Genomic DNA, 26,501 nt, shown 5'->3' on the forward strand with positions numbered 1-26,501 from the left:
CACATTTCTTCTCCTTTTTGCATTACTCGGGTTATTCCAAGAAGAACACACTGCTCTGGGAGCCCAGAGCACACTGGTGAAGTCAAGAGATCTATACTGTACATTTTAAATAGAAATTCAGAACAACTTCTTTTATCATGGTTCTAGATTATTGGGAAGGAATTTGTAATGCAGTTATCGAGTCTTGTTACTGGTTTTGATAAAAGTTTCTTATCTTTATTCCCTGAGCCAATAGATCAGGGCCACTCAAGTTTGTAATTTATAGGAGCAATTAAACATTAGGCAATTTTCTTGTACTATTTTCACAGGTAACTTAATTTTTATTTGCTTCTTCTGAGTGTAAAAATTTAGTAACGTGATAAGTGTTCTAAAATGCTTTGTTAAAGGTTATAACAGTTTTCCTAATTATATTTTGCTGGAATGCTTTGCCTCCATTGTAGAGTGACTGTGAATTTGAAGGGAGATCTTTTGTACGCTTTTCTTCTGTGTCACGTGGAAGCAATATTAAGTCAATAGAGTTTGAGGAAAGAGACCGATCTTTGAACCTGTTGATAGTGAGTTTTCTGAGAGCTTTGTCATTTTGCATTTATACTTTTTTTCCCTTTATGCCTGCTGCACCAAACTTGGCTACTCCTTTTGGTACACATCATAAAAAAATACAACTAAAATAGAAATTCCTACTGTTTTCTTTCTGAAGCTCTTGCTGGCTCATATAGCAGTGCTGCAAAATTTCAGCATTCAGAATAGAATCGAGGAAATACTGTAAAGAGATGGAATTTGACAAGGACCACTGTATTAGGATGAATGATGGGAACAAAATTCCTGCAGTGGGTTTTGGTACCTATTCCCCTGATGCAGTAAGTAAATCTTTCATGGATTTCTTTGTCCTTAACCTGTTGATTAACATTGCTGGGCATGGCTATAACCATTACCTGTAGCACTCCAGAAAGGGCTGCAGGATGAGATCCCTGTATATCTAATTTATAAAACTATTGACAATGTCTGAAAAGTGCTTTGGAGGTTTGAATGAAAGATGATGCCTGTATATAAGTGTAAGAATATCATTCTGTAAGAAATTATTTTTGTTTTTTATTATTTGAGTGAATCTCATGCTGATTCATGACTCCTTGACCTAGCTTTGCCAAAACACCTGATCAATAGCAACCCCAACCACTCACACCTTGAACCCCGACATGCATCTATCAATCCACCAATGTCCTGGCCTCCAGCACCCAGTTATGCTAGTCCAGAGTCACTACGTAACTACCTGCGCACCTTTGCCCTGACCTACAGCTTTTCCAGTTTTCAGCCCATATGACTCTGCCAATGCATTTTGGTCCCAACTTGAGCTAAATGGAAACCAATTTCCTTTAAAGAGAAGTTAGTTATTTTTAGCCCTTGTAGTGCTGCTCACTGAATTACACTGAGGGAAGGAAAATGAGTACATTTCCTTTTTCACCCTTTTCAGCAGTCCTGCTACTTGCTGATTCCAGTGTGGAGGGGACTGGTCTAGTGGTCAGAGCAGGGGACTTGGAGTCAGAAGATCTGATTCTGCCTCTGAGTCACTTATGTAACCTTTGGGCATCTTACTTGACTCTTTGTGTTTTAGTTTCCCCATTCTCTAAAATGATGATAAATACTTGAATGAACTTTTCTGGGTTTAGTTCATAAGGATAAAATTTTCAAAAGCACCTAAGTGACTTAGAAGCCTACGTCTCATTGAAAGGCACTTGGAAATGGCACTGCTTTTGAAGATTTTATCCTAAGAGTTTGTAAAATTGCATTGGGCCTCTCGGATGGAAAGTGCTAAAAAGTTATTAAATTCTATAGTCTTTACGCATTTTTCACTTCTTATTCCTATCCATGACTCAGGGAGAATTAAGCCTGACTAAATACTGTGTTTAAAAAAAAAAAAAGTAAGGGTCCCTCTGAAGAGGACAGCTGCGTGTGGCTCAAGGGGTCTTACAGTGGCATGTGACCATGTTACCTGATGATGAAATCCATCTTAAATGTGGTACTTTTCCATTTAGAAGGAGGGGTGGGGGACCCAGAGAGACAAAAGATTCCCACCTTGTGCCAAAGCTATAAAAGGGGGTGGAGCAGGACAAAGGGGCACCAGTCATGAGAGAACCCCTGCTTACCACCTGAGATGTCTTCTGAAACTAACAAGGACTCTACCAGGGGAAAGGATTGGGCCCAGACTAGGAAGCAGTCTAGTCTGTGAAAGAAGCTTATTGGAACATCTCTGAGGGTGAGATATTACCTCTAATCAGTTTCTTAATGGATTAGTCTTAGACTTGTGTGTTTTTGCTTTGTTTTGCTTGGTGACTTACTTTGTTCTGTCTGTTATTAGTTGAAACCACTTAAATCGTACTCTTTATACTTAATAAAATGACTTTTGTTTATTAATAAACCCGGAGTATGTGATTAATAGCTGGGGGAGCAAACAGCTGTGCATATCTCCCTATTGGTGTTATAGAGGATGAACAATTTACGCATTTAACCTGCATAAGCTTTATACAGTGTAAAATGGATTTATTTGGGGTTTGGATCCCACTGAGAGCTGGGTGTCTGGGTGGTGGAGACAGGTAACCTGCTGAGCTGTTTTTAATTAAAGTCTGTAGCTTTGAGGGCGTGGTCCAGACCCGGGGTCTGTGTTGCAGCAGGGTAGCATGTCTGGCTCAACAAGGCAGGGTTCTGGAGTCCCAGGCTGGCAGGGAAAATGGGCTCAGAGGTAATTTCAGCACATCAGGTGACAGTCCCAAGGGGATCTCTGTGACCGAACCCATCACAAAAGGGCCTTAATGTAATGAGAATGTGGCCCACTTGTATTTATAAGGCCTGATTCTCCTTTCACACTAGGTTTTACGCCATTGTAACTTCATTGACTTCAATGAGAGCAGATTTCAGCCCACAAGCTAGATTCTCTTTGATAATGGGAGAAAAATTTTTCAACAAATCCCTAGCTGAAGCTTGAAAAATAAAATTTAAAAAAGGCAAATGGGAAATCAGAAACCTTCTGCCTCTACCAAATTTGGGAACTGGCTTTCTTTGCCTTCTCTAGTACTCCCCAAGAAGTTCATTAGCCCTTCACTTAGGTCTTGCTTATCATATTTTTTCTTTATCACACCTGATTTCTCCACTAGGAAGCATGGCTGTCGTCAGATTTTTTTTAATCATTAATCTCAACAGAGTCAATATGGACATAGCTGTAAGAAAGCTGAGTCATTATCAAGAACCAGCAGGGATTCATAAAATCATAGTTCTCACCAAGCAGTTCTAATAGCTGCCTTTGTTACAACTACTCATGAAAGGAATGTGGTCCTGTCAAACCAAGAGTTCAAAACCATAATCAGGTTTGGCAAAATCATGAGTTTGACTTACAAATCATGAGATTCTTTTTAAATAGGCAATAGCTCAGCCAGACTGGGGGTTCTAATCCATAGTGAATGTTGATATTTGATTCTTACAGCTCCTGGTCTCGAGGTCCTGTACTAATTGTCCTTTGAATCTTGTAAAAAGGAAAGCTGAAATTATGGGCCTGATTCTCTGTTGCCCTGCATTTTAAGGAGTCATTTACTTCTGTGCACAGTGAGAGCAAAAAACCTGCTATATCTGAATAGTAGCTTTTTACACCTACATTCCCTTTACTTTGTTGTGGTGTAAATGATAACACAAGATGCAGGGTAACAGAGGACCTGGCCCAGAATCCTTGAATTTCCTTTAAGGTAAATTCAAACTTCTAAATGTGCCACTCTACTCTGAAGTGTTTCTGGTGGGCATCAAAGCTCTAAATCACTGGCGTAAAATATCCCTAATCCAGAGATATTGACATCATACCTTCTTAACCGGTAGGTTCAAAAAAGTAAATGTGAGGAGGCTACAAAGGTGGCTATTGAAGTTGGCTTCCGCCATACTGATGGAGCCTTTGTATATGGGACTGAGGAGGAGGTTGGGCGAGCCATTCATGAGAAGATTGCAGATGGGACAGTCAAAAGAGAGGACATATTTTACACAGGAAAGGTAGGTGGGTTTTGTTTTAACACAGATATTTTTACTCTACTGCTTCCAGTGCTAATTTTTTTTCTAATTTATGAAGAATGGTGTAACCTACTCAAGGCCAGTATTGAAAGGATTCCCTGGGGGGGGGGGGTGTATTATTCACAGACTTGGGAAATTGCTTTCTATAAAAAGTTACCGGCTCATCTCTACATGTGTGAATGCGAAGCTAAAACGGCCTCTTCATGCCCCTCAAAGTACAGATCACCAGACAGAACATTTTATTTTATTTAGCCACAATGAGCCTTTTTAAGCTTCCTGTGCACAATGGTGACTCTGCTTGATAGACCATTTCTGTTTCTTTTAAAGTGTAGATTTATTTTGAAAAGTGATTGTGTAAAAATGGCACCTTCTTATTCAACCAACCTGCTCCCTGTGTGCATTCACAGTTCTATCTGTGTCTTCAGTGGAAGAAAAATTAAGCTGTCACTCCTTTCAGCTCTACAGAGACAACATGACTAAGGGAGAGTAAGGTGGATTTTATTCCTCCTCAGGTCTCATCAACAAAATTGTTTACTAATTGCCAATCAGTTACACTTCCACAAGACAATTAAAAGGAAGAGATTATCACTGAGCAAGATTTTTAGACATTGGGGTTGCAAAGATGTCACAGAGAGCATAATTAGTTCTCTAGTGTCTTTATTGCTGGAGATGATGGACAAGAAGCGAAGAACCCAGCTTGATCCAGACTGAGTTTGTGGAACTGTCAGTTGGAAAAGCATCCTTTTACTTGTAAATGGGGCACATCTGTATTGACTGAGAGTTAATATTTAACACCAAACTCTCATTTTTACAGAGTCACTTTTCAGAACAGAACCACACAGTACGTGGAGAATCCACGGCAAAAAAGGAGAAAGGGCTTCTTGGGGTGGGATTCTTTCCACATTAGAACTGACGTCTTGTTAGAAATGGCATTTGTATGAACTCCCATGTCCTGGTTCCCAGAGACAGACCAGAATTGTGTACAGGACTCAGTCACGTACCAAGGGACATCTTCCATTCCATTCTTCCAAGGGTCAGCTAGTTAAGTCAGACAACAGAGTGACTCCTAATAGCCAAGGAGAACAAATTTAGCCAAAAAGATTTTAACCTTGAAAGTGGCTTCACATTGGGTTCCTGTACTGATCAAATGCACTTCTGACATCCTGGCTGCATTTCAGCCCCTCGCCCTGCTTCTTCAGGAAACATTCACTTCTCACTCTCATGTGCATCTTTGCACACAACCACCTCACAACACAACCCTTCTGCTAAAAAGGCAAAGCCAATGGCATGTCATGAATAAAACAATTTAGAAAAGTGTTTTTTTACAGAAAGAAGAGATGAGAAAACTTCTTTAGAAAAAACAGTTGTTTTTGAATCATTACAGCTTGGGAGTACCTTTCACCGTCCTGAACTTGTCCGAAGCTGCCTGGAACAATCACTGAAGAAACTTAAGTTTGACTATCTTGATCTCTTCATTATCCATACCCCTATGTCTCTAAAGGTAAACATTTCTTTAAAAAATATACACAGGAAAACAAATGTTTGGTAGCATATCCAGAGCAGAGCTGTTTTTTAAAAAAGACCCATAGTCCATCTAGTCGTATGTCCAGCCTACAAAAGTGGCCTATGATGGGTGCTCGAGGGGAAGACAAAAGACAAAAGAAAAACTAATGCATGAGGCACACTCTATAATGCAAAAAATGTTTTGGGGGGGAACTCATATTGTGTCTCATTCGCAGTTGATATATAGTAATCATGTAGGTTAACAGTTTTATACTTTTCATTCTTGCTATTAAAACATCATATGCTACCTGGGTTCACACTAGGCCACTAAATATATATATCTTAGTGCATTGGCAAATTTACAAACTGTCTGGGAAACTCTCTAAATTCTAATATACACTTAATGATCAAAAGCTAACTAATTACTCCGGAAACTCACCAGTAATCTATAAAACTAATCTGAGGTTACTGTGATTTCTTGTGGGGTTTTTTAATCAGCTATAACCTCTTTAGTTCATTAAGTCAAGCTTCTTTCTCTTTGTCAATGAAGATGTCATTTCATGTGATACCATATCATGATTTATCTGTACTATCTCTAAGCCCTAATTGCTTTCCACATGCATGCTTTGTTTTCACGGCATATAAACATGATTTCTTATGAAAATAGTGTTTCACCGAGCTAATTAATTTTCCAGTATTAACATTTATTGTCTTACTTACTCAAAATTATTTCGAGGCATCTAGGTTGAAATTTGCTCACGGAATACAAGGTACGCTCTATATTTCAGTTATGTATAGGCCTTTTACTCAAAAGTGGTGTGTAGATCAATTCTGTAGCTCAGTTTGACAATTTACGTTGTCTGCTCTTCCTCCAAAGAAGTAGAAAATTCAGTTCAGTTCAAAGTAGTTTTAATGTAGATGATACCGGTTTTGTTCTGGTGCTGCTGGAGTCTTCCATTAGGGACTTAAAAGAAAAGGAATTAATAAGATAAGATAACTCTTATTATCTTATTATCTTAGGTGTTACTGGTCAGGAAATTCTTGGTGACTGGGCAATGATCCAGCTCTCAGTCTCTCATCCAAATGTTTTTAGCTTGTGGGAATCCAAATGGTTTAGATAAAACCATTCTATTATTTTTACCAGCTTTAGAGTTCGACGCTTTGCCTCCCCCCCACTCCTCCTGGTTACAACTCCTTCCTTGGTCACAAAATAGTTAAAATCCACTTGTGTAAAACACATCATGACCAAGGGGGATTTTCCTTTTGTTTTTAAGCCTGGGCCAGATTTATCACCAATGGATGAAAACGGAAAACTCATTCTCGATATTGTAGATCTGCGTCAAACTTGGGAGGTGAGTGACATGAATAACACAGAGTTAATTAAGAGCCCATCCAGTTTCCTTAGGCAGCCACTCTGACTGTTACCCAGAGAGTGTTCAGAGTTCTATCTGCTTTTTTGTCGTATGACCTTTTTAGAGGGCTAGGGAGAATGTAATTGTTATGTATGTGGGAGGCTGGGATTGTTAGTACGATATGTTGTTGAACTGCCTATTGATAAAATGCAGATTCACATCAGCAAGTAACTGTATACAAACTATATACAAACGGCACCATCACACGTAACAGGTCTGCCCCTTGTGTGTATTGAGCATCATTGCTTTAGTGACAAAAATAAGCTTGGCTGCTTTTTGCTCCAGTTAGCCCAGCAGCACCAACCAGCGGTGCTCCTTCTTGTGAATCATCAACAGGTTTTCTTACTAAAATCAAATCAGTGACACCCGCGTTAAGAAGATGATGTTGCTCAAGTGTCACTGAGGGTATAATCTGAAGATGTTGGGGCTGCAGAGGTGCAATTGAACCGTTCTTATTAGTATTGATGCCCAAGTTGGAAAGAGTCCAGCTCAACTGTCAGGCTTCAGTCAGATCTGCATACAGTTTTCATCCCACTTTAAGTATTTCATTTAGGGGTGTGATTTTTTTTTTTTTTAACAAAACAGTTGAATTGGTGCAACCCCTAGAGGGTTTTACCAGTACAGTGGTACCTTGCACTGGGGTATTTTATTTCCCTACATTTATGGGAATAAACTATACCACTATAGGCTCCTTTATAGCAGCATGACTGTACCCACTGGCATAAATTATACCTTTCTGGCACACACACACACACACACACACCCCGGGGCAAGAAGGGGCATCTCTCTTGTCTCAGACATCCTTTTCTGGACAATTACATTACTATAGTTCTAGTTCCAAGTGCGGAGTATGGCCCTCTGCGTACACCTGATAGACAGCCTGTCCCCTTCTAGGGGTATAAAATAGTCCAAATGAAGAAAAGGGCACAGTAATTCTGCAGCCCTCAAAAAAGGCCTTGTCCCTGCAGTCTCACACAGAGTGAAGGTTTACAGTCCCTTGGCAGGAGATCTGGACTACTTGTCCCCTATGTGCCCAAGCAACCAAGGCAAAGTCCCAGGGCTCCAAAAAGAGAAGTATAGAAAAGCCAGTCCTCTACTTCCTCAGAGGCCCCAGGAGGCCAATGTGCTCAAGCAATTTCCCCAGGAGACAACCCCTGCCCTCTGGGGAGCTCTAGCTGAGATCACGCCAGAGTCCTACTCAGACTGAGCCATTATCCTCCCTTTTAAGCACTTGCCGTTCGCCAGGCTTGACAAGCCTCATAGTTGCGGTGGATTGTGTGCAGAGAAGCTCTTTAACCCTTTCTGACTGCTGTGGGAGCTTCCCCATCATACTAGGAGAGGTCTACTACATCAGCATCAGACTGATATACAGTAGTTAAAGCAGCACAATGACTGTGCATAGACCAGACCTTCAATGAGTGTTCAGGGCTGCTAGTTAAGTGAAATATATTTTCAATTGTAAACTGAGCAGATTTGAGGGGGAAATCACTGAGACACAACAAACATGAAACCTCACATGTCATTTTTTACAGAATCACTTTACAGATCAGAGCCACACCTGTTCTGAGGGCAGGGATATTGTCAAAGGCATTGTCAGGGACAGAATTGTAGTCTGGGCTTTCCAGGTGATGTTTTCCACAGAGGAGGAATGAAATATTCTGCCCTAGAGTCAGCCAAGATGAGGACTCCCTGAGATCTGTAATTCTTTAGCTAATGCTCTTTGAGTAGCTCAGCATTGCAGCTTATTAGTGGGCCAGCCGGTCAACACTGAAGAGCTAAGTTCAAAGTCTGCCACGCTTACCCACATTACAAAGTCCACCACTCAGTTTAATATCATTGGTGCGTCTATATCAAGAGAGGCCAGAAATGAAATACAAAGGGATATCAGGTCAGAATCGAGGTGCATTGGCAGAGCTTTGGGGGAGGTTAGCATAGCGTATGCTCACATTATCCCTGGTTCTAATTGGTGCTATTGGTTCCTCATTTTCATAAGTACTAACTTAACTCCCTCATTTAAAAAGAGAAAGCTAAAACTTCCCCTGTGATATGTGCCTTCCCTTCAGTGGACTCTAGCAAGCTTTTTCTATTAAATGTAAAAAGTAAACTGAGTTTACAGTATCTGTTTTCGTAGCACTGCTTGTGATCTGAGACTCCAGTCATTTCCTGGTGTATCTCAGACACCACAGTATGGGCACTATCAGTAAATACAGACATTCTAATGGTGACCACTGCACTTGTCCATCTCCTCCAGTATTTCTTGTGTTTCCCCCTTAATTTTCATTCTCCATTTTTTTGTGCTATAAAGCTCTTAAACTGGTGTTCGTAGTCCCATATTTATGTGGTACCCTTATTTCTGTATTGTTCACTAGCAGTGATTGGGTATCGTTATGTCTTTGAGTTCTTTGTGTATGAAGGACAAACTAGAGAGGAAGCTACGGGGAGAGGTGGTGGCTAGATAGTCTACTTTCTACTGGGGGAAAAGATGATTTTATTTCACAGTGGATTGGACAGAGATCTGATGCCTAAGTGAACGGTTGGAAAATAACTGTCTGTCTCTAAATCAGAGTTTCTTTCTAGAACAAATCAAACTTCCCCTACTGTGTATGTAGTAATATTTTGGTGGAATAATTTTATATTGAGTGGGCCCAGTTGAGGTTAATTTTTCTAGTCTCTCAGAAATTATACTACCAGTAGTGATAATAGAACTGGCCGTTGTTGTTTTCCCCAGGCCATGGAGGCATGTAAAGATGCAGGCTTGGTGAAGTCCATTGGAGTGTCCAACTTCAACCGCAGACAGCTAGAAATGATCCTGAACAAACCAGGGCTCAAGTACAAACCTGTCCTCAACCAGGTAAAATGCTGACCTTTGGGTGGAGATGTAAAAGTACTGAGTTAGACATAGGCGGCAAGTTATATGGGCCCGTGGTGTCCATGCTCCAACAATGTTCATGAAGGTGGGCCCAGCTCCAACAATGTTTGCGCCTCAGGCCCCGCGCTTTGGGGGGCCCCATGGCTTGGCAACGTGGGGCGCTCTCACCTCGGGGGGCAGCTCCCCCGCCTCCCCACAAGAAGCTCCCCCCATCCCCTGCATCCCTGCATGCTGCAGAGTCTCAGTAGAGGCAGGGTAGCTCCGCTTGCTGCTTCCGTCCTCCCTCTCCCTGCAGCATTGACCGGGCTCCCGGAGCTGCCTGGCCGCGCCTCCACAGCAGGGACAGGGAGGGAGCCACAGGCAGCAGCTCTCAGCCCCGGGCAGAAAGAGAGCAGCAGGAATCTGTCACTGTCAGACAGGTTTCAGAGTAGCAGCTGTGTTAGTCTGTATCTGTAAAAAGAACAGGAGGACTTGTGGCACCTTAGAGATTAACAAATTTATTAGAGCATAAGCTTTCGTGAGCTACAGCTCACTTCATTGTCAGACAGAGACACACAGACACAGTTGTGGGGACAGACAGATGGAACCGGGGGCGGGGGAAAGGAGCAGTGATGGGCACCCTCGGGCTGGCATAAAATACAGAGTACAGAGGGGGCTTCCTGGGTGGGGGGGCTATAGCAACATCCCCCACCCCCCAGAGCAGATCCGGGCTGCAGCTGGCGCTATCGCTGCCCTCCACTCCACAGACACCCACACAACCCTCTGCCCCCCCGAAAAACCCCCACTGGCCCCTGTGCCCCGGTCACCCCTCTCCAGAGAGCCCACCTTTTGTGCCTCCACAGACAGCTCCCCTCCCCACTGCCTCCCCTGCTCCTGAGCTCCCTCCCATCTCCCGCTTTGCCTCCCCTCCCCTCCCCACCCCAGCCCATTGGCCGGGAGGCTCCCAGCCTGTTGGCCACTGCAGCCAATGGGAGCTGCACCTGAGGCAGCGTGCCTGCTTGCAGATGCAGACCTGCCTGGCTGTGCATCCATAGCACCGGGAGGGGGAGCCACAGGTGAGCAAGCCCTGGTCGTCGTCATCGCAGGCACAGCAATTCTCTGGGTATTTAATTTCACTGAGGCAAGTAATTCAATCTACTCTTCCTTTCCAGACAGTTTGTGGCTTTTCCTGTAAGAAAACTTACAATTTCTTTGCAAAGAAGTCCAGTTATAGTTTTTTCACTTGAGAAGTATATTTTCTGGTGGTTCATAAGCTCATTTATTTTGTTAACTCCGTTTCATAGGCAATTTTAAAAGTCACTTGAATTGTACCTGTTTTTTCCCATCAGTCCAAAAATACATGGAAGAAGTGCAGATTTTTATTTCTGTGGGCCAAACCACACTGTGCAGAAATGTAAATGTCAGAGCTAAAAAAGCTCTGCAAGGGTAACAGTCCCTTCAGGAAATTGTCCTCAAATCACTCATTCTTCTGGGCATTCCATTCTATTGTTCCCTCCAGTAGCGATAGTGACCAGTGTCTCCACCCACAGGGGAGATGCAGAAGACTGTGTCAACCCTGCAGCGACTCCAGGGCTGGAGCACCCACAGGGAAAAATTAGTTGGTGCTCTGCACCCACCAGCAGCCAAGCTCCCCCTTCCTTACCTCCTTCTCCCCCCGCGCCCCAGCGCTCTGTGTCCCTGCTCCTCCCTCTCCCTCCCCCTCCCAGTGCTTCCCCCCCATCCCCGCCACCTAACAGCTGTTTGGCAGCGCTTAAGACTTTCCAGGAGGGAGGGGGAGGAGCGGGGATGCGGCGTGCTCAGGGGAGGAGGCAGAGAGGAGGCGGGGCAGGGGCAGGAACTTGGGGGAAGGGGGTGGAATGCGGTGGGGACTTTGGGGAATGGTTGGAATGGGGACGGGGCGAGGGGGGTGCAGGGGCAGGGCTGGCGTGGGGTCGAGCACCCACTGGGAATAGAGGAAGTTGGCGCCTATGACCCCTTTGGCCTCCCTAGGATTCCCCCTACCATTACTCCCTCTGGATCTTTCCTCGCTCATGAAGTGAAGTCTGTCATTACAGGTTCTTATCTCTGTAATGTATTTAATTGTGATGTATTTATTAAGTGTTAATTAATGCACTATGGGAGTCCCCCTTCAGCCCTCTGTATAAATTGATCCCCTTCTTTCAATAGGTTTTGCCCATAGGGTTTTCTGCAGCCCGAGGGCAGCCAGCAATAACCGCTGTGCCTTTGCAATGGGGTGAGGGAAGGGGACCATGGGTTCCCTATTTATGTGATTTGCAAGAAGTGTTATAATTACGTGGTACTAAATGTGTTTAAATGATAAAAGTGCCTTGTAAAATTCCAAAGCAAGCTCATTTTCATTTCTCATATAATAATCTCATATACAGTATACACACATTTTTCATTAATTATAGGAGTTGAATTTATTTTTGTTTGTTTGTTAGCTAGGTTACTGGTTTTTTCCCCAGTGTGGAAAATTATGTGCTATTTTACGGATTGAATGACATAATTACCACCCCCCACCCCACCCCCCAATGTCAGTCACTAAATCGGATAATATTGTCAAGTGTCCGTCTTGCAACATGGTGGTGTCTACCCCTGCCCCGCGCTTCAGGGGGACATGAGTTCCAGGGCAGCCTGGGAGGTCAGCGGGGGGTCTGGCACCAGCAGCAGCAAGTGACCCAGCCCCAGCCCGCTCCGCTCCACCCCGCCAGCTCCCAGTGTTGCTCGGAGATGGAGCTTTGGGGGAAGGGGTGGAATAGGGGCGGGGTAGGAAGAAGCAGGGTGGAGCGGAGCGGGCTGGGGCTGGGTTGCTTGCTGCTGCTGGCGCCAGGCCCCCTACTAACCCCCCAGTCTGCCCTGGACCATGCTCCCCCTGAAGCGCAGGGCCCCGGGCGGTTGCCCCAGTCCATCCTCTGGATGGGACAGCTCCCCTTGGGCACCACCAAAAATTATACAAACCTGGCACCCATGGAGTTAGAAGAAATTCAGAACTTGTAGTCAGTGAAGAGTTTCATTTATGGAGGGAACTAATGCCCAGCCTTTCTTTTAAATCAAAGGGGAAACTTCCTTATTGCTCCACTTCAAGTAGACACAAGCCACAACGGTTAGACCCTGACATTGAACTCCTCAGAATTTGTGGGTGTTGCGACCAGCTGACATTAAAGATGGGGCATTAGCACCTATAGATTCAGGTTCAGGTTCTGAAAAAAAAATAGTTCCATGTTGTTTGGAACAAGGGCTTTGTTTGTGTCCATCACTGAAATGATGAAAAATGTATGCATATCAAGAAAGAATGAAGTAGAAAATACTGTAAAGGAAACAGTCTGTGAGAGAGGCAGGAGAAAGATAAGCACAGCCACCTCCCTGTACATCCAGAGATCCTCATTCCCCTGCTATGGGAATAGACTTTCATAGCAGCAGCCTTTCTCTGCTTGGAATCTGAGGATGTTTTGTTACCAGGTTGTCCAAACTCATACTGTCGTCATCATGAGTAGGTCGGAATATCAACAAGAGGCTGCTAGGCAGCTCTCCAACACCACTTTCTACAAGCCATTACCCTCTGATCCCACTGAGGGTTACCAAAAGAAACTACACCATCTGCTCAAGAAACTCCCTGAAAAAGCACAAGAACAAATCCGCACAGACACACCCCTGGTACCCTGACCTGGGGCATTCTATCTACTACCCAAGATCCATAAACCTGGAAATCCTGGATGCCCCATCATCTCAGGCATTGGCACCCTGACAGCAGGATTGTCTGGCTATGTAGACTCCCTCCTCAGGCCCTACGCTACCAGCACTCCCAGCTATCTTCGAGACACCACTGACTTCCTGAGGAAACTACAATCCATCGGTGATCTTCCTGAAAACACCATCCTGGCCACTATGGATGTAGAAGCCCTCTACACCAACATTCCACACAAAGATGGACTACAAGCCGTCAGGAATAGTATCCCCGATAATGTCATGGCAAACCTGGTGGCTGAACTTTGTGACTTTGTCCTCACCCATAACTATTTCACATTTGGGGACAATGTATACCTTCAAATCAGCGGCACTGCTATGGGTACCCGCATGGCCCCACAGTATGCCAACATTTTTATGGCTGACTTAGAACAACACTTCCTCAGCTCTCGTCCCCTAACGCCCCTACTCGACTTGCGCTACATTGATGACACCTTCATCATCTGGACCCATGGAAAAAAAGCCCTTGAGGAATTCCACCATGATTTCAACAGTTTCCATCCCACCATCAACCTCAGCCGGGACCAGTTCACACAAGAGATCCACTTCCTGGACACTATGGTGCTAATAAGCGATGGTCACATAAACACCACCCTATACCGGAAACCTACTGATCGCTATACCTACCTACATGCCTCCAGCTTTCATCCAGACCACACCACACGATCCATTGTCTACAGCCAAGCTCTACGATACAACCACATTTGCTCCAACCCCTCAGACAGAGACACACACCTACAAGATCTCTATCAAGCGTTCTTACATCTACAATACCCACCTACTGAAGTGAAGAAACAGATTGACAGAGCCAGAAGAGTACCAGGAGTTACCTACTACAGGACAGGCCCAACAAAGAAAATAACAGAACGCCACTAGCCATCACCTTCAGCCCCCAACTAAAACCTCTCCAACGCATCGTCAAGGATCTACAACCTATCCTGAAGGACGACCCATCACTCTCACAGATCTTGGGAGACAGGCCAGTCCTTGCTTACAGACAGCCCCCCAGCCTGAAGCAAATGCTCACCAGCAACCACACACCAAACAACAGAACCACTAACCCAGGAACCTATCCTTGCAACAAAGCCCGTTGCCAACTGTGTCCACATATCTATTCAGGGGACACCATCATAGTGCCTAATCACATCAGCCACACTATCAGAGGCTCGTTCACCTGCACATCTACCAATGTGATATATGCCACCATGTGCCAGCAATGCCCCTCTGCCATGTACATTGGCCAAACCGGACAGTCTCTACGTAAAAGAATAAATGGTCACAAATCGGACGTCAAGAATTGTAACATTCAAAAACCAGTCGGAGAACACTTCAATCTCTTTGGTCACTTGATTACAGACCTAAAAGTGAAAAGAAAAGGAGTACTTGTGGCACCTTAGAGACTAACCAATTATTTGAGCATAAGCTTTCGTGAACTACAACTCACTTCATCGGATGCATAAAAGAAGTGAAGTGAGCTGTAGCTCACGAAAGCTTATGCTCAAATAATTGGTTAGTCTCTAAGGTGCCACAAGTACTCCTTTTCTTTTTGCGAATACAGACTAACACAGCTGCTACTCTGAAACCAGACCTAAAAGTGGCAATTCTTCAACAAAAAAACTTCAAAACCAGACTCCAACAAGAGACTGCTGAATTGGAATTAATTTGCAAACTGGATACAATTAACTTAGGCTTGAATAAAGACTGGGAGTGGATGGGTCATTACACAAAGTAAAACTATTTCCCCATGTTTATCCCCTCCCACCCCACACTGTTCCTCAGACGTTCTTGTCAACTGCTGGAAATGGCCCACCTTCATTATCACTACAAAAGGTCCCCCCCCCCCCGGCTCTCCTGCTGGTAATAGCTCACCTTAAGTGATCACTCTCGTTACAGTGTGTATGGTAACACCCATTGTTTCATGTTCTCTGTGTATATAAATCTTCCCACTGTATTTTCCACTGAATGCATCCGATGAAGTGAGCTGTAGCTCACAAAAGCTTATGCTCAAATAAATTTGTTATTCTCTAAGGTGCCACAAGTCCTCCTTTTCTTTATACTCAGAAATGTGGCTTTCAGGTAGTAGGCTCAGAGGGAGATGATTCAGATGGACTATGTTGTTTTCTTATTCATTTGCCTACCCTTCACATAGATATCCAGGTGTATTCAGTACGTGCTGGATAAAGAGAAAGAACTGAATTATATATGATAAGCAAAATAACACAGGATATGCACAGCATCCCATAGTCAGCTTTTGAAAGTAATTTTGCCTCTCGACTAATTTTTTTTCAAACTTGGCAAAGAACAAGTTCTGTATGGAGGATACTATATTGGTAGGAGGTAATTTTAAAGTTTTAAATCTAAACTGTTTTAAAATTCCATTATTAAAATATACAAGGGAAAAATTGTCTTATCTGGTGAAAAACACAGTTGGACAACTCAAAAATGATTGAACTGTTGTTGTTTGAATTCCCTCCCCCAACCCAAAAATCATTTGTGAGTTGAGACCAAGCATGAGAAATTTGGACCAAGAGACCACTTTCGGGGAAGTGGTCAGCCACTGAAAATAAGGGCTTAGAATGAGAGTGCCATCTTGTCCATAACTGGTCCCAGTACAAACCCCTAGAACATCCACTAGTAACACACTCAATCTCTCTCTCCAACTAATGGTCATTGCTTTAATGGCAGTGTTAGTCCAGGTGATGATTTTGATCCATATCCTAGCTATGTAACAATACACGATGGGCCAAAACTAGTATCAAAACAATTTACTGAGGTTTCAGTGGGACTAGACACATAAGTAAGGCAAGCAGGACTTGGTCCTGACTATAAATCCTTATTAAGCCTACCCTCTCACAACATGTCTTGACTTCTGTCCTTTACTACATAAACTGATACTTGGGATTTATCAGCTAAACTGCACCCCAGGGTCACTTGCACTGCCAGGCTGTATTGTAATTGAAGATATTTAATATTTTAGTATACTGTGTCGCGTTAACGTAATGTCTGATGTTACTTTTGTCTGACTGCTGCTGCTCATATGATCTGAAATCTCAATTCTGGGTTGCGGGTTGATTCTGCAGGTTGAATGTCACCCTTACCTCAACCAAAGCAAACTGCTGGCCTTCTGCAAATCCAAGGATATCCTCCTCGAAGCCTATTGTGCTCTGGGCTCACAGAGAGACAAGATGTGGTAAGGAAAGAAACTGGACTCTGCTCCCATGTTTAGAACCTCAATAATGGGTTAGAGGGTACTTTCCCCTCCTTCCATCTTCAAAGTTTCTGACATTTATAAAGTTATACAATAAAAATGAGAGCTGGAAAAGACCTAGTAGTTTATTTTCAGATTGCACAGGCATTGTCCTCACTAGGTTGAGATGACTGCATTCCTGATCCCCAAAATGCTCCCTGTTTCTCTGTTTCCCTTGTAGGATAGACCAAAGCACCCCAGTTCTGCTGGAGGACCCAGTATTGGGTGCAATTGCCAAAAAATACAACCGAAGCCCCGCTCTAGTAGCCCTGCGCTACCAGCTGCAGCGTGGTATCGTGGTCCTCTTCAAGAGCTTTACCAGAAAGCGTATTGAAGAAAACTTCCAGGTAAAACAGGAGTGCAGAGAGAAGAGGATGAGGGGGACCCCTCCCTATGTGCAGATTTATATGGGATATTATGGAGGATTGAGAACTTTTGTGCCCTTGTACAGTATGGCACTGCAGGATCCTGCCTGAGAACTATCAGACATTGTGTAGCGCAGTTCTCAGACAGGTTCTCTATTCTTAGAGAAGGCTTTTGCCACTTTAATATTTGAACTGTGTAACTTGGCACCCACTAGAGAACAAATAATAATATGGGGAGAAAAAACCCTGGAGTCTTCCTTGTCTCTCCCAAAGGAAACATTCTGAGGGAGCAATTGATTTGTGGAGCACTTTTCCAAAATGCTACTCTTGACATCAGATGGGAATATAGGCCCCTCTGAGCTTTGGAAAGACAAATGATCTTCCAATAGGAGTGTGCTCCTTTCCTGCCTTCAGCCTCTTGCCTAGACCATGGGTCCTCTCCAAACTCTGCTCTGTCCTCCCCTGCCCATTTTAGTCCAGAATCTTAAACATCCCAGGTAAATCAGGGTATAGCATCCCTCGTTCTACTTTCCATACCCAAGGAACAAACCATACAATATCAGACTGACAGATTTATTCTAGATTAAAGGAAACACAAACCAAGAAAGAACATCTATGTGAGAGAGCACCGTGTGTGTCTCCTCTGTAACATGCCATTTATATCTCAAAATGGCAGCTGCCGCTACAGACAGCAGATTGCTAAAAGTTCAAAGGTGAAATAGACAGAAATTAAAATCACAACAGTAACGTATCTAGATACCCTTCACCTCTGAAATATATAAAATACAGTGGAAAGAGCAGACCCAGATTAATATACCTATTTCATTTCCTTTTCACTTAACATGGGGCTTGTGCTTCTGTAAACGCACATACATCCCACTATTAGAAGGGCTGTGCCGAGCAGGAATAACCCAATGTTTTATCCTGTCTTCTGTGTCAGGTTTTCGACTTCCAGCTCTCTGAGGAGGACATGAAAACCATTGATGGGCTGAACAAAAACCTTCGCTACCTGAACTTAATACAGTGAGTCACAATACTTTGTATTTTAGAACTCTGTGGAGAGGCAGGAGAAAGGCAGCAGTGGTCACCCCACAAAGAAATAAGGTTTTGTGTTATACTGACCCTCGTGATCACAAAGGATGTACTTAGGATCCTAGCTCTTAGGACTGGAATGGAGTCATAGACTTTAAGCCCAGAAGGGATGACCAGATTCATAGAATATCAGAGTTGGAAGGGACCACAGGAGGTCATCTAGTTCAACCCCCTGCTCAAAGCAGGGCCAATCCCCAATTTTGTCCCAGAACCCTACATGGCCCCCTCAAGGATTGAACTCACAACCCTGGGTTTAGCAGGCCAATGCTCAAACCACTGAGCTATCCCTCCCCCCATTTAGTTTGACCTGTATATCGCAGGCTATCAACACCACCCAGCACCCACTTGCTGAACCCAACAACCAAAACCAGACCGAAGCATTACAGCCCACAGGAGACCAGGACACAAGGTGGGTGAGGTAATATCTTTTATTGGACCAACTTCTGTTGATAGAGAAACAAGCTTACACAGAGAGCTCTTCTTCATGTCTGGGAAACTTGTCACAACTAAATACAAGATGGAACAGATTGTTTGGTATAAGTAGTTAACACACATTTCAAGGGGCCATTCAAGGTTACACCCCTTTAACACCCCTCCATTCAGAGGGGGGAAAGAAAAGAGGGAAAGGCAGCTGGGGGGGGGGGTTGTTAGTAGATTATAGATTGTTGTAATAATCTATAAATCCAGAGTCTCTTTTCAGTCCATGATTTTTAGTGACTTGTAAAGTTATGAAGTTAAGCTCCCAGGTTCATATTTTGAAAATGTTGTGCAGGTTTCCTTTGAGGATGAGGACTGATAGGGTGTTTTTGTATTATCATTTTCCTGTGTGAGTTCATTTGGGAATTTAGTGGTTGTCTGGTTTCACCCATAGAGTTCTTGTTATTAAGGCATTTAGTGCACTGGATGAGGTTTACCACATGTTGTGATAGGCATGTGTAGGATCCGTGGATCTTGAAAGGTGTATAGTGAGGGGAAAGGGAGTTCAGCTCACCAGAAGCAAGCTCCCTACAGACTGGAGCCTGTCCCTCTCACCCACAGAAGTTGGTTCAATAGAAAATATTACCTCACCCACCTTGTCTCTCTAATATCCTGTGACCAACAAAACTACAACAAGATTGCACTCAGGAGACTAGAAAATTATGTGCCACAGGCAGTGAATAGGAGAGACCGACGTGCACCAGTGCCTGAGGCCCCCACAATGACAGGATTTGGCCCATTATCCCAACACATTCCTAGTAGGTTATCTCGTTTACCCTTGCTCCAGTTTCAAGGCAAAATAACAACTTCCCTTGAATGCCAATGTCATTATGTCATCATCCTAATGGTTATAAACGTTTCCAATGTTCTGGAAAATCTAGGATCAGGTCAGGGCCCCTCTGGGGCATCTGTTGTGTTCCAGTGGTATCAACATAGGGATCTCCCTGGTGGTGAAGAGCCCACAGAGCAAGGTCCTGTGCCATACCATCCAAGATGTTGGCATAGAGGATTCGCTGAAGGCACTTCTGGGGAGAGAGCGTGGCCAGAGTGCTGCTGTGCTCCAGCAGTCCCCCGCTAGGAGAGAGCATCTTAGGAATTAGCCCAAGGATCAGAGAGTTGCAAACTTTTCATTTGTGAATACACCCCTCTCCCCCCCACCCCAGCTCTGCACAGTGCCACAGGGTGCAAGGAGTTCAGTTCTCAGCGGCATCCAAACAACCCTGATCTTTGCAGAAGTGTAGGTCTAGGTTAAACGTTCTTTGATCTGGGTGGCCTTTACGTCTGCAATGGGCTAAACCAAAACACACCCAAATTTTGGATCCAGATCGGGATCTTAACTTTACAGTTTGGGCCTGTCTGTATTTTAAAGACAATTTTTCCCCGCTTCATAAAAGCCCACTATTATTTGTTCTAGCCTCACTGTTTACTGAGAATAATCACCTCTTGTAACAGCATTCTGCCATAGGCAGTCACAGACAGTTATGAGACCATTCTGTCATGTTTTCTCCAAGCTTTATTAAATTCCAGGTGAACACAGGTATTAGTTATAATAGACTGTGCTGTAATGTAAAGTCCTCTCAATAGAGACTATACATTAGAGTACAGTGACGGGGCTAAAGAAAACCCTAAAATGGATAGATAGCATTGCATGTCTGCTCTTTGAGATTCCTGCGTTTTGCACTCAGATGTCCTAGTAATGCAATTACGTGGGGATATTTAATAAATATTTTCTTTTTAGACTTGTGGACCACCCTCAGTTTCCATTTAAAGATGAATAATGGAAAGAATACTTTCAATGTTCCTGATTTTATTTCACATGTGAGGAATCAGACACACTTTTCATCTCCTTGCTCCATTCCAGTGATTAGTCCCAGAGAAGCGCCCTGTTCTGGAAGCCCAGCTTGTCCTGGTGATATCAAGAGATCTATATGGTACATTTAAACAGAAATTCAAAACAACTCGGTCTCTGAATGGAATGGTTCTGGATTGCTAATGGGGAAAAAATAAAGGTGTCTGTGTAATGCATTTATTGAGTCTAGTCTCTGTTCTTTGATAATTGTTTCTTTTCTTCATTCTCAGAGCCAGCAGACCCAGGCCCCTTAAAAATGCTCTGTGTGAGGTGCTGTAGGTCCGCAAAGTGTGGTTGGCTGAGCTAGCTTGACAAATGTTAGGGTCAGTCCACTTTGGTGGGCACTGATGTCACTCAGCAGCTTGCAGCAGCTTGACTACTCCCTCAGTCTCCATACCTCAGTAAATAAAAGTAATACTCAGGGTCTGTATTTGCTCACTGGCTCAAGCAGGAGCGAAGCAATGTTACAAGCTTCAAGAAAGAACTGGCAAAAACCGTTCAGTGGAGGACAATGGAGCTCTGCAAAGATACATCTGTGGGGATGAATGATGGGCACAGAATGATCAACGCACTTTTTACAGATTATTCCAGAGTAGGAAGTTTGTGTTTGTTGTATGAAGTTTGGTGCTGTGCATGAAAATGAGTGACTGACAGCACTAAGATCTAGATAGTGAGGGTAGGCACTGTACAGTTTCCTCCACAGAGCTCTCCATCCTGGCATGCAGCACTTTCTGCAGTTCCAACAATGGGCCCCATGCAGTTCTGCAGTGCACTTCATCTCTGACTTGCCATCAGGTTAGCTGTTCCATTCATGGGCCCACAGCCTCTCTGCAACACACATCAGTCCTGACCTGCTGCTTGCTTTGCTATTCCAGTTCTTTCCTCATTTAACTGTCAATTTGTTCTATACCGGGTAGTTTTTATACACTTGCTAAGGATTTCTATACTGCGATATTTGGAAAGAAAAGGAGGCAACACAGCTTATTTTTGTTCATTCAGCTATTTGTTCACAGCTTGTTCTCTATTGCGTTATATCTTCTAAGTTCCTGTCTGACTATAAGAATATGTTTACAACTGCAGCTTCTATTGCTGTTTTTGGGAGTCCATTCCACACCTGAATTCCACATGCTGTGCTTAAAGGCGTGTCTACACAACTTTCAGATCCTTTCGGAGCTTTAGTTCATGTCCCATTGTTTTTCACCCTATTTATCTTGAGCAATTTAGTGGCGTCTGCTTTTTCTGGGCCGTTCAAAACGTTATACACCTCAATCAGGAGATGTGCCCTCAGCACTACCCTGTATTTCTGGAAAACCCTCCAACGATAACAGTAAGCTGATGATAGGTGAGTGTCACTTTTTATAAGCAGGCAGAAGAACTAGGTGATCTCATTTGTAACTTAATAACTGCTTACAGTCTGCCAGCAGCAGCGTTTTTTCGCTAGCTCACTCACTCTCTGATTGTGTCGTACATGTTCTGTGCCAGATAAACAATAAATGTGCTGACGCCATTCAAAACTGTATTTGTTTCATGGGGTGAGCAAACAAAGACTGACCTTGAAAAGAATAGGGGACTTAGGTAATGGGATACAAAGCCTTTTATATTTATATTTAGACCTAACCATTGTGATCATCTAGGCTGTGTCTACACTACAGACTTCTGCCAGCTTAGCTATGTCAATCAGGGATGTGAAGAGGTGAGATTCCTGACTGACATAGCTATGCCAGCAGAAGTCTCTAGTGGAGATTCAGATTATACCAACAAAGCTGTGCTTTTACCCATATAGCTTGTTTTGCTCACGGAGGGTGGTTTTACTCTCCTGATATAAAGTACAGCTTTGCCGTTATAGCTGCATCTATACTAGGAGTGCTTTGCTGGTAGTATACCAGTATTCTAATACCAAAAGTGCTCCTAGTATAGACACAGCTCTAAGTCTGTCCTCCTGTACACTGCAGGCCAGAGATTTCACACAGTATATTGCTGAACTTAGCCCATCATGCTCTAGTTCAATTACTAGATCTCTTTTTGAAAGTCATCCGCTTCTGATTTAAAGACTCTAAGTGATGGAAAATCCACCACATCCCTTGGTAAGTTTTCATTAGTTACACTTACAATTAAAAATGTACTTATTTCCAGTGTGAACCTTACAGATTCCGACTTTCAACCACTGGATCTTGTTATGCCTTTGTCTGCTAGATTAAAGAGTCCTCTAGTATCAGATCTCTTCTCCCCAAAGTTGTAGGTGATAAGACTGTGGTCAAGTTGCCTTTTAACTTGTGTATTTTTTCCCCTATTATTTCATCTGGCCTAGCAGGTTTTAGTAGCTGGGAAGTTTCCTACGGTATTACCAGTTTGATCATTTTAGAATCCAGCAATACTCAGAGACCAAACTGACAGTACTTCAGTGTGTATTATAATTGTTTAATCTGGAGTCACTGAGACAAACAGGGAACCCCATGACACCACTTTTACAGTCACCTTTCAGAGTGACTTTAACATTAAACAGCTACATGAGCATTGCTCCTCATCTGCTTGTACTACATTATAAAAGAACCTTGGAGCTTTTCTGAAGGACACAATTTATGTATGTTAGTGGTTGGTGATGTTACCAACTTTTCCTCACAAGTTGTCTGGATTTAAGCCAGTAATGTAAACAGTATTTTTTCTTGTGCCAAGGTCCAGTTGAATAACAAGCACAGCTAGTCCTTGCTGACAGACAAGTGGCTGATAGACAGTTTGTTCTCAAGGATCAGGGGGATTTTTCACTCTAGAAAGTGTGAAATCAAACTCCCAGATTTTCTGCATGAAAAGGAAGCCCTTTTAAAAAGATGGAGATATCTTTCCTAAGCAAAAACTCATAATGGAAAGGTCACTTGGTTCTGTGAATGGTGATGTGAGGGAATGAGCAGGAATGTGAGGAAAACATTGAAAAATTGGAAGGAAAACAAAAGGGCCAGACTGCATTTATCCTCGTGTGAGGGTGTAAGGAAACAGCCTGCCTTTCCGCCTCTACACAGCCCTGCTCTGTAGGCAGATGTAATCCCTGTTCTTATGCTCAGGGAGCACAAAGACTGCTTGAGGCTATCATCAACAGCAATGTGAGGCTCCACGCACAGAAAGGAAAGAGCAAGGATGACTTTTCTCGAACAAAGGAACCTCATCTTTCTAGCCCTCGTGATTAGCAAGATATTGGACCTTAAAGTCACATCATTCTGACTTCCAAATCCTGTCTTTTTGACTCTGCTGCAAATCTGACTTGACTTTAGCAGTTGCTGTTCCAAAAATCAGAAATGTCAGGCTGGAAGGGTCCTTGAGAGATCAAGTCCAGCCCTTTTGCTGTGGCAGGACCAAGTAAACCTAGAGCATCCCTGACAGGAGTTTGTCCAAGCTGTTCTTACAAACTTCCAGTGATGGGATTCCACAACCGCCCTTGGAAGCCTATTCCAGACCTTAACCTTGTAGTTAGAAAAAATTTTGTAATAACAAACCTAAATCTCCCCTGCAGATTAAGTCTATTACTTCTTCTCCGACCTTCAGTGGCCGTGGAGAACAATTGATCAACATCCTCTTTATAAAACAGCCTTTAACACATTTGAAGACTTATCATGTCCCCCCTCAGGCTTCTTTTACTCAACACTAACAATGCCCAGTTTTTTAATCTTTTGTCATAGGTCAGGTTTTCTAACCCTTTTATCATTTTAGTTGCTTTCCTCTGGACTCTCCAGTTTGTCCACATCTTTCCTAAAGTGTGGAGCTTAGAATTGGACACAGTACTCCAGCTGAGACTGCTCTAGTGCCTAATAGAATGTGCCAGTTACCTCCCATGTCTTACATACAGCACTCCTGTTAATACACCCCAGAATGACATTAGCCTTTTTCACAGCTGCATCACATTGTTCACTTGTCCAATTTGTGACCCACTATAACCCCAGATCCTTTTCAGCTGTACAACTACCTAGCCAGTTATTCCCCATTTTGTAATTATGCATTTGATTTTTCCTTCCTAAGTGAAGTATATTGCACTTTTTTTTATTGAATTTCATGTTGAATTTAGACCAGTTCTCCAATTTGTCAAAGTTATTTTGAATTCTAATCCTGTCCTCCAAAGTGCTTGCAACCCCTCCCAGTTTGGTGCCCTCTGTAAATTTTATAGGCATCCTCTCCAGTCCATTGTCCAAATAATTAATGAAAATATTGAATAGTACTGGGCTCAGGACTGACTCTTGTGGGACCCCTCTAAATAAGCCCTCCCAGTTTAACAGCAAACCATTAATAATTATGCTTTGAATATGGTCTTTCAACCAGTTGTGCACCCACCTCATAGTAATTCCATCTAGACCACATTTCCCCAGCTTGCTTATGAGAATGTCATCTGGGACTGTGTCAAAAGCCTTACTAAAATTACACACTAGGCCAGTAACCCTGTCAAAGGAGGAAATTAGGTTGGTTTGGCATGATTTTTCTTCTTGACAAATCCATGCTGGCTATTCCTTATAACCCCATTATCTTCCAGGTACATACAAACTGATTGTTTAATTTGTTCTGATACATTTCCAGGTATCAAAGTTAGGCTGACTGGTCTATAATTCCCCAGGTCCTTTTTGTTCTTCTTTTTAAACATTGCCCTTTTCCAGTCTTCTGGGACTTCACCCATCCCCCCAGTAGCTCTCAAAGATAACTGCTAAAAGTTCTGAGATTGCTTCAGCTTGTTCCTTAAGCACCATAGGATTAATTTCATCAGGCCCTGCCAACTTGAATACATCTATTCTTTCACCTGTTCTTCCCCTATTTTGGCTTGCGTTCCTTCCCACTTGTTGTTAATATTAACTGTATTGAGTATCTGGTCACCATTAACCTTTTTAGTGAGGACTGAAGCAAAATAGGCATTAAACACCTCAGCTTTCTTGATACCATCAGTTATTAGATCTTCTTCCCCACTAAACAGAGGACCTATACTGTCATTCTTCTTTCTCTTGCTTCTAATGTATTTAAAGAATCTCTTCTTATTGCCTTTTATGCCTCTTGCTAGGTGTAACTCATTTTGTGAGTTAGCCTTTCTGATTTTGTTCCTACATCCTTGTGTTATTCTTTTGTACGTCTCCTTAGCAATTCATTCATATTTCCACTTTCTGTAAGACTCTTTTAGGATTTTCAGGTCATTAAAAAGCTCCTGATGGAGCCATATTGGCCTCTTATTATGCTTCCTATCTTTCCTTTGTGTTGGGATGGTTTGCTGTTGTGCCCTTAAGATTGTCTCCTTGAGAAATTGCCAGCTCTCCTGCACTCCTTTCCCTTAGATTTTGTTCCCATGGGACCTTACTTACCAGTTCTGTAACCTTGATAAAGTCGGGATTTAAAAAAAAAAAAAACTTCATTGTTCTTATTCTTCTGCTCTCACTCCTTCCTTTCCTTCGAAATAATGAAATCTGTCATTTCATGATCACTTTTACCCAAGTTGCCTTTCACCTTCAGATTTACTACCAATTCCTCCCTGTTGGATGGAATCAAGTCTAAAATGGCTGTCCCTCTGGTTACTTCCTGCACCAAAAAGTTATTCCTAATACATTCCAAGAACTACTTAGAAATTTTGTGTTTTGCTGCAGTGGCGTAGCTAGGAGTGGAAATTTGACTGGGCCTCAACTTTCAAGGTCCAATGAAGCTAGGATCTGTTTATGACAGGAGCAGCAGCAACATAGAACTCAAATGGGCTCTCAGACTTTGCTGAAAGAGGATCACAGGCAGAGGATAAATACGAACTTTTCTGTAAGTTTTGTGAAAATATGTACACTTTCCATAATTGACATTCAACAACCAAAACACTAAAACATGCTGATCTAATAAGTGCATTGATATTCATGTTTGAAGGTCCAATATTTGGTGACTTACCAAGGCAGAGAAACTCTTT

General features: G+C 43.1%; 1 protein-coding gene across 1 annotated transcript; it reads left to right on the forward strand.

Annotated features, from left to right (window-relative positions):
- The first annotated feature begins 650 nt into the window (after nt 1–650).
- Nucleotides 651–20,775, forward strand: LOC119563672 (aldo-keto reductase family 1 member C3-like). Its single transcript, XM_037877331.2, has 9 exons — nt 651–857; nt 3,856–4,023; nt 5,426–5,542; nt 6,819–6,896; nt 9,685–9,807; nt 16,650–16,759; nt 16,998–17,163; nt 18,122–18,204; nt 20,489–20,775. Exons 1-9 carry the CDS (start codon nt 771–773, stop codon nt 20,526–20,528), a joined length of 972 nt encoding a protein of 323 aa, XP_037733259.1. The 5' UTR covers nt 651–770; the 3' UTR covers nt 20,529–20,775.
- Nucleotides 20,776–26,501: the final 5,726 nt, after the last annotated feature.

Source organism: Chelonia mydas, chromosome 1 (assembly GCF_015237465.2).
Source record: "Chelonia mydas isolate rCheMyd1 chromosome 1, rCheMyd1.pri.v2, whole genome shotgun sequence".
In the NCBI taxonomy this organism is placed as follows: domain Eukaryota; kingdom Metazoa; phylum Chordata; order Testudines; family Cheloniidae; genus Chelonia; species Chelonia mydas.

Coding starts and splice junctions, on each gene's coding strand:
- LOC119563672 (XM_037877331.2), top strand. CDS start 771: ATGGAATTTGACAAGGACCACTGTATTAGGATGAATGATGGGAACAAA. Junction 16,760..16,997: donor TCACAGAGAGACAAGATGTG/GTAAGGAAAGAA, acceptor TTTCCCTTGTAG/GATAGACCAAAGCACCCCAG. Junction 18,205..20,488: donor CGCTACCTGAACTTAATACA/GTGAGTCACAAT, acceptor TTTTCTTTTTAG/ACTTGTGGACCACCCTCAGT.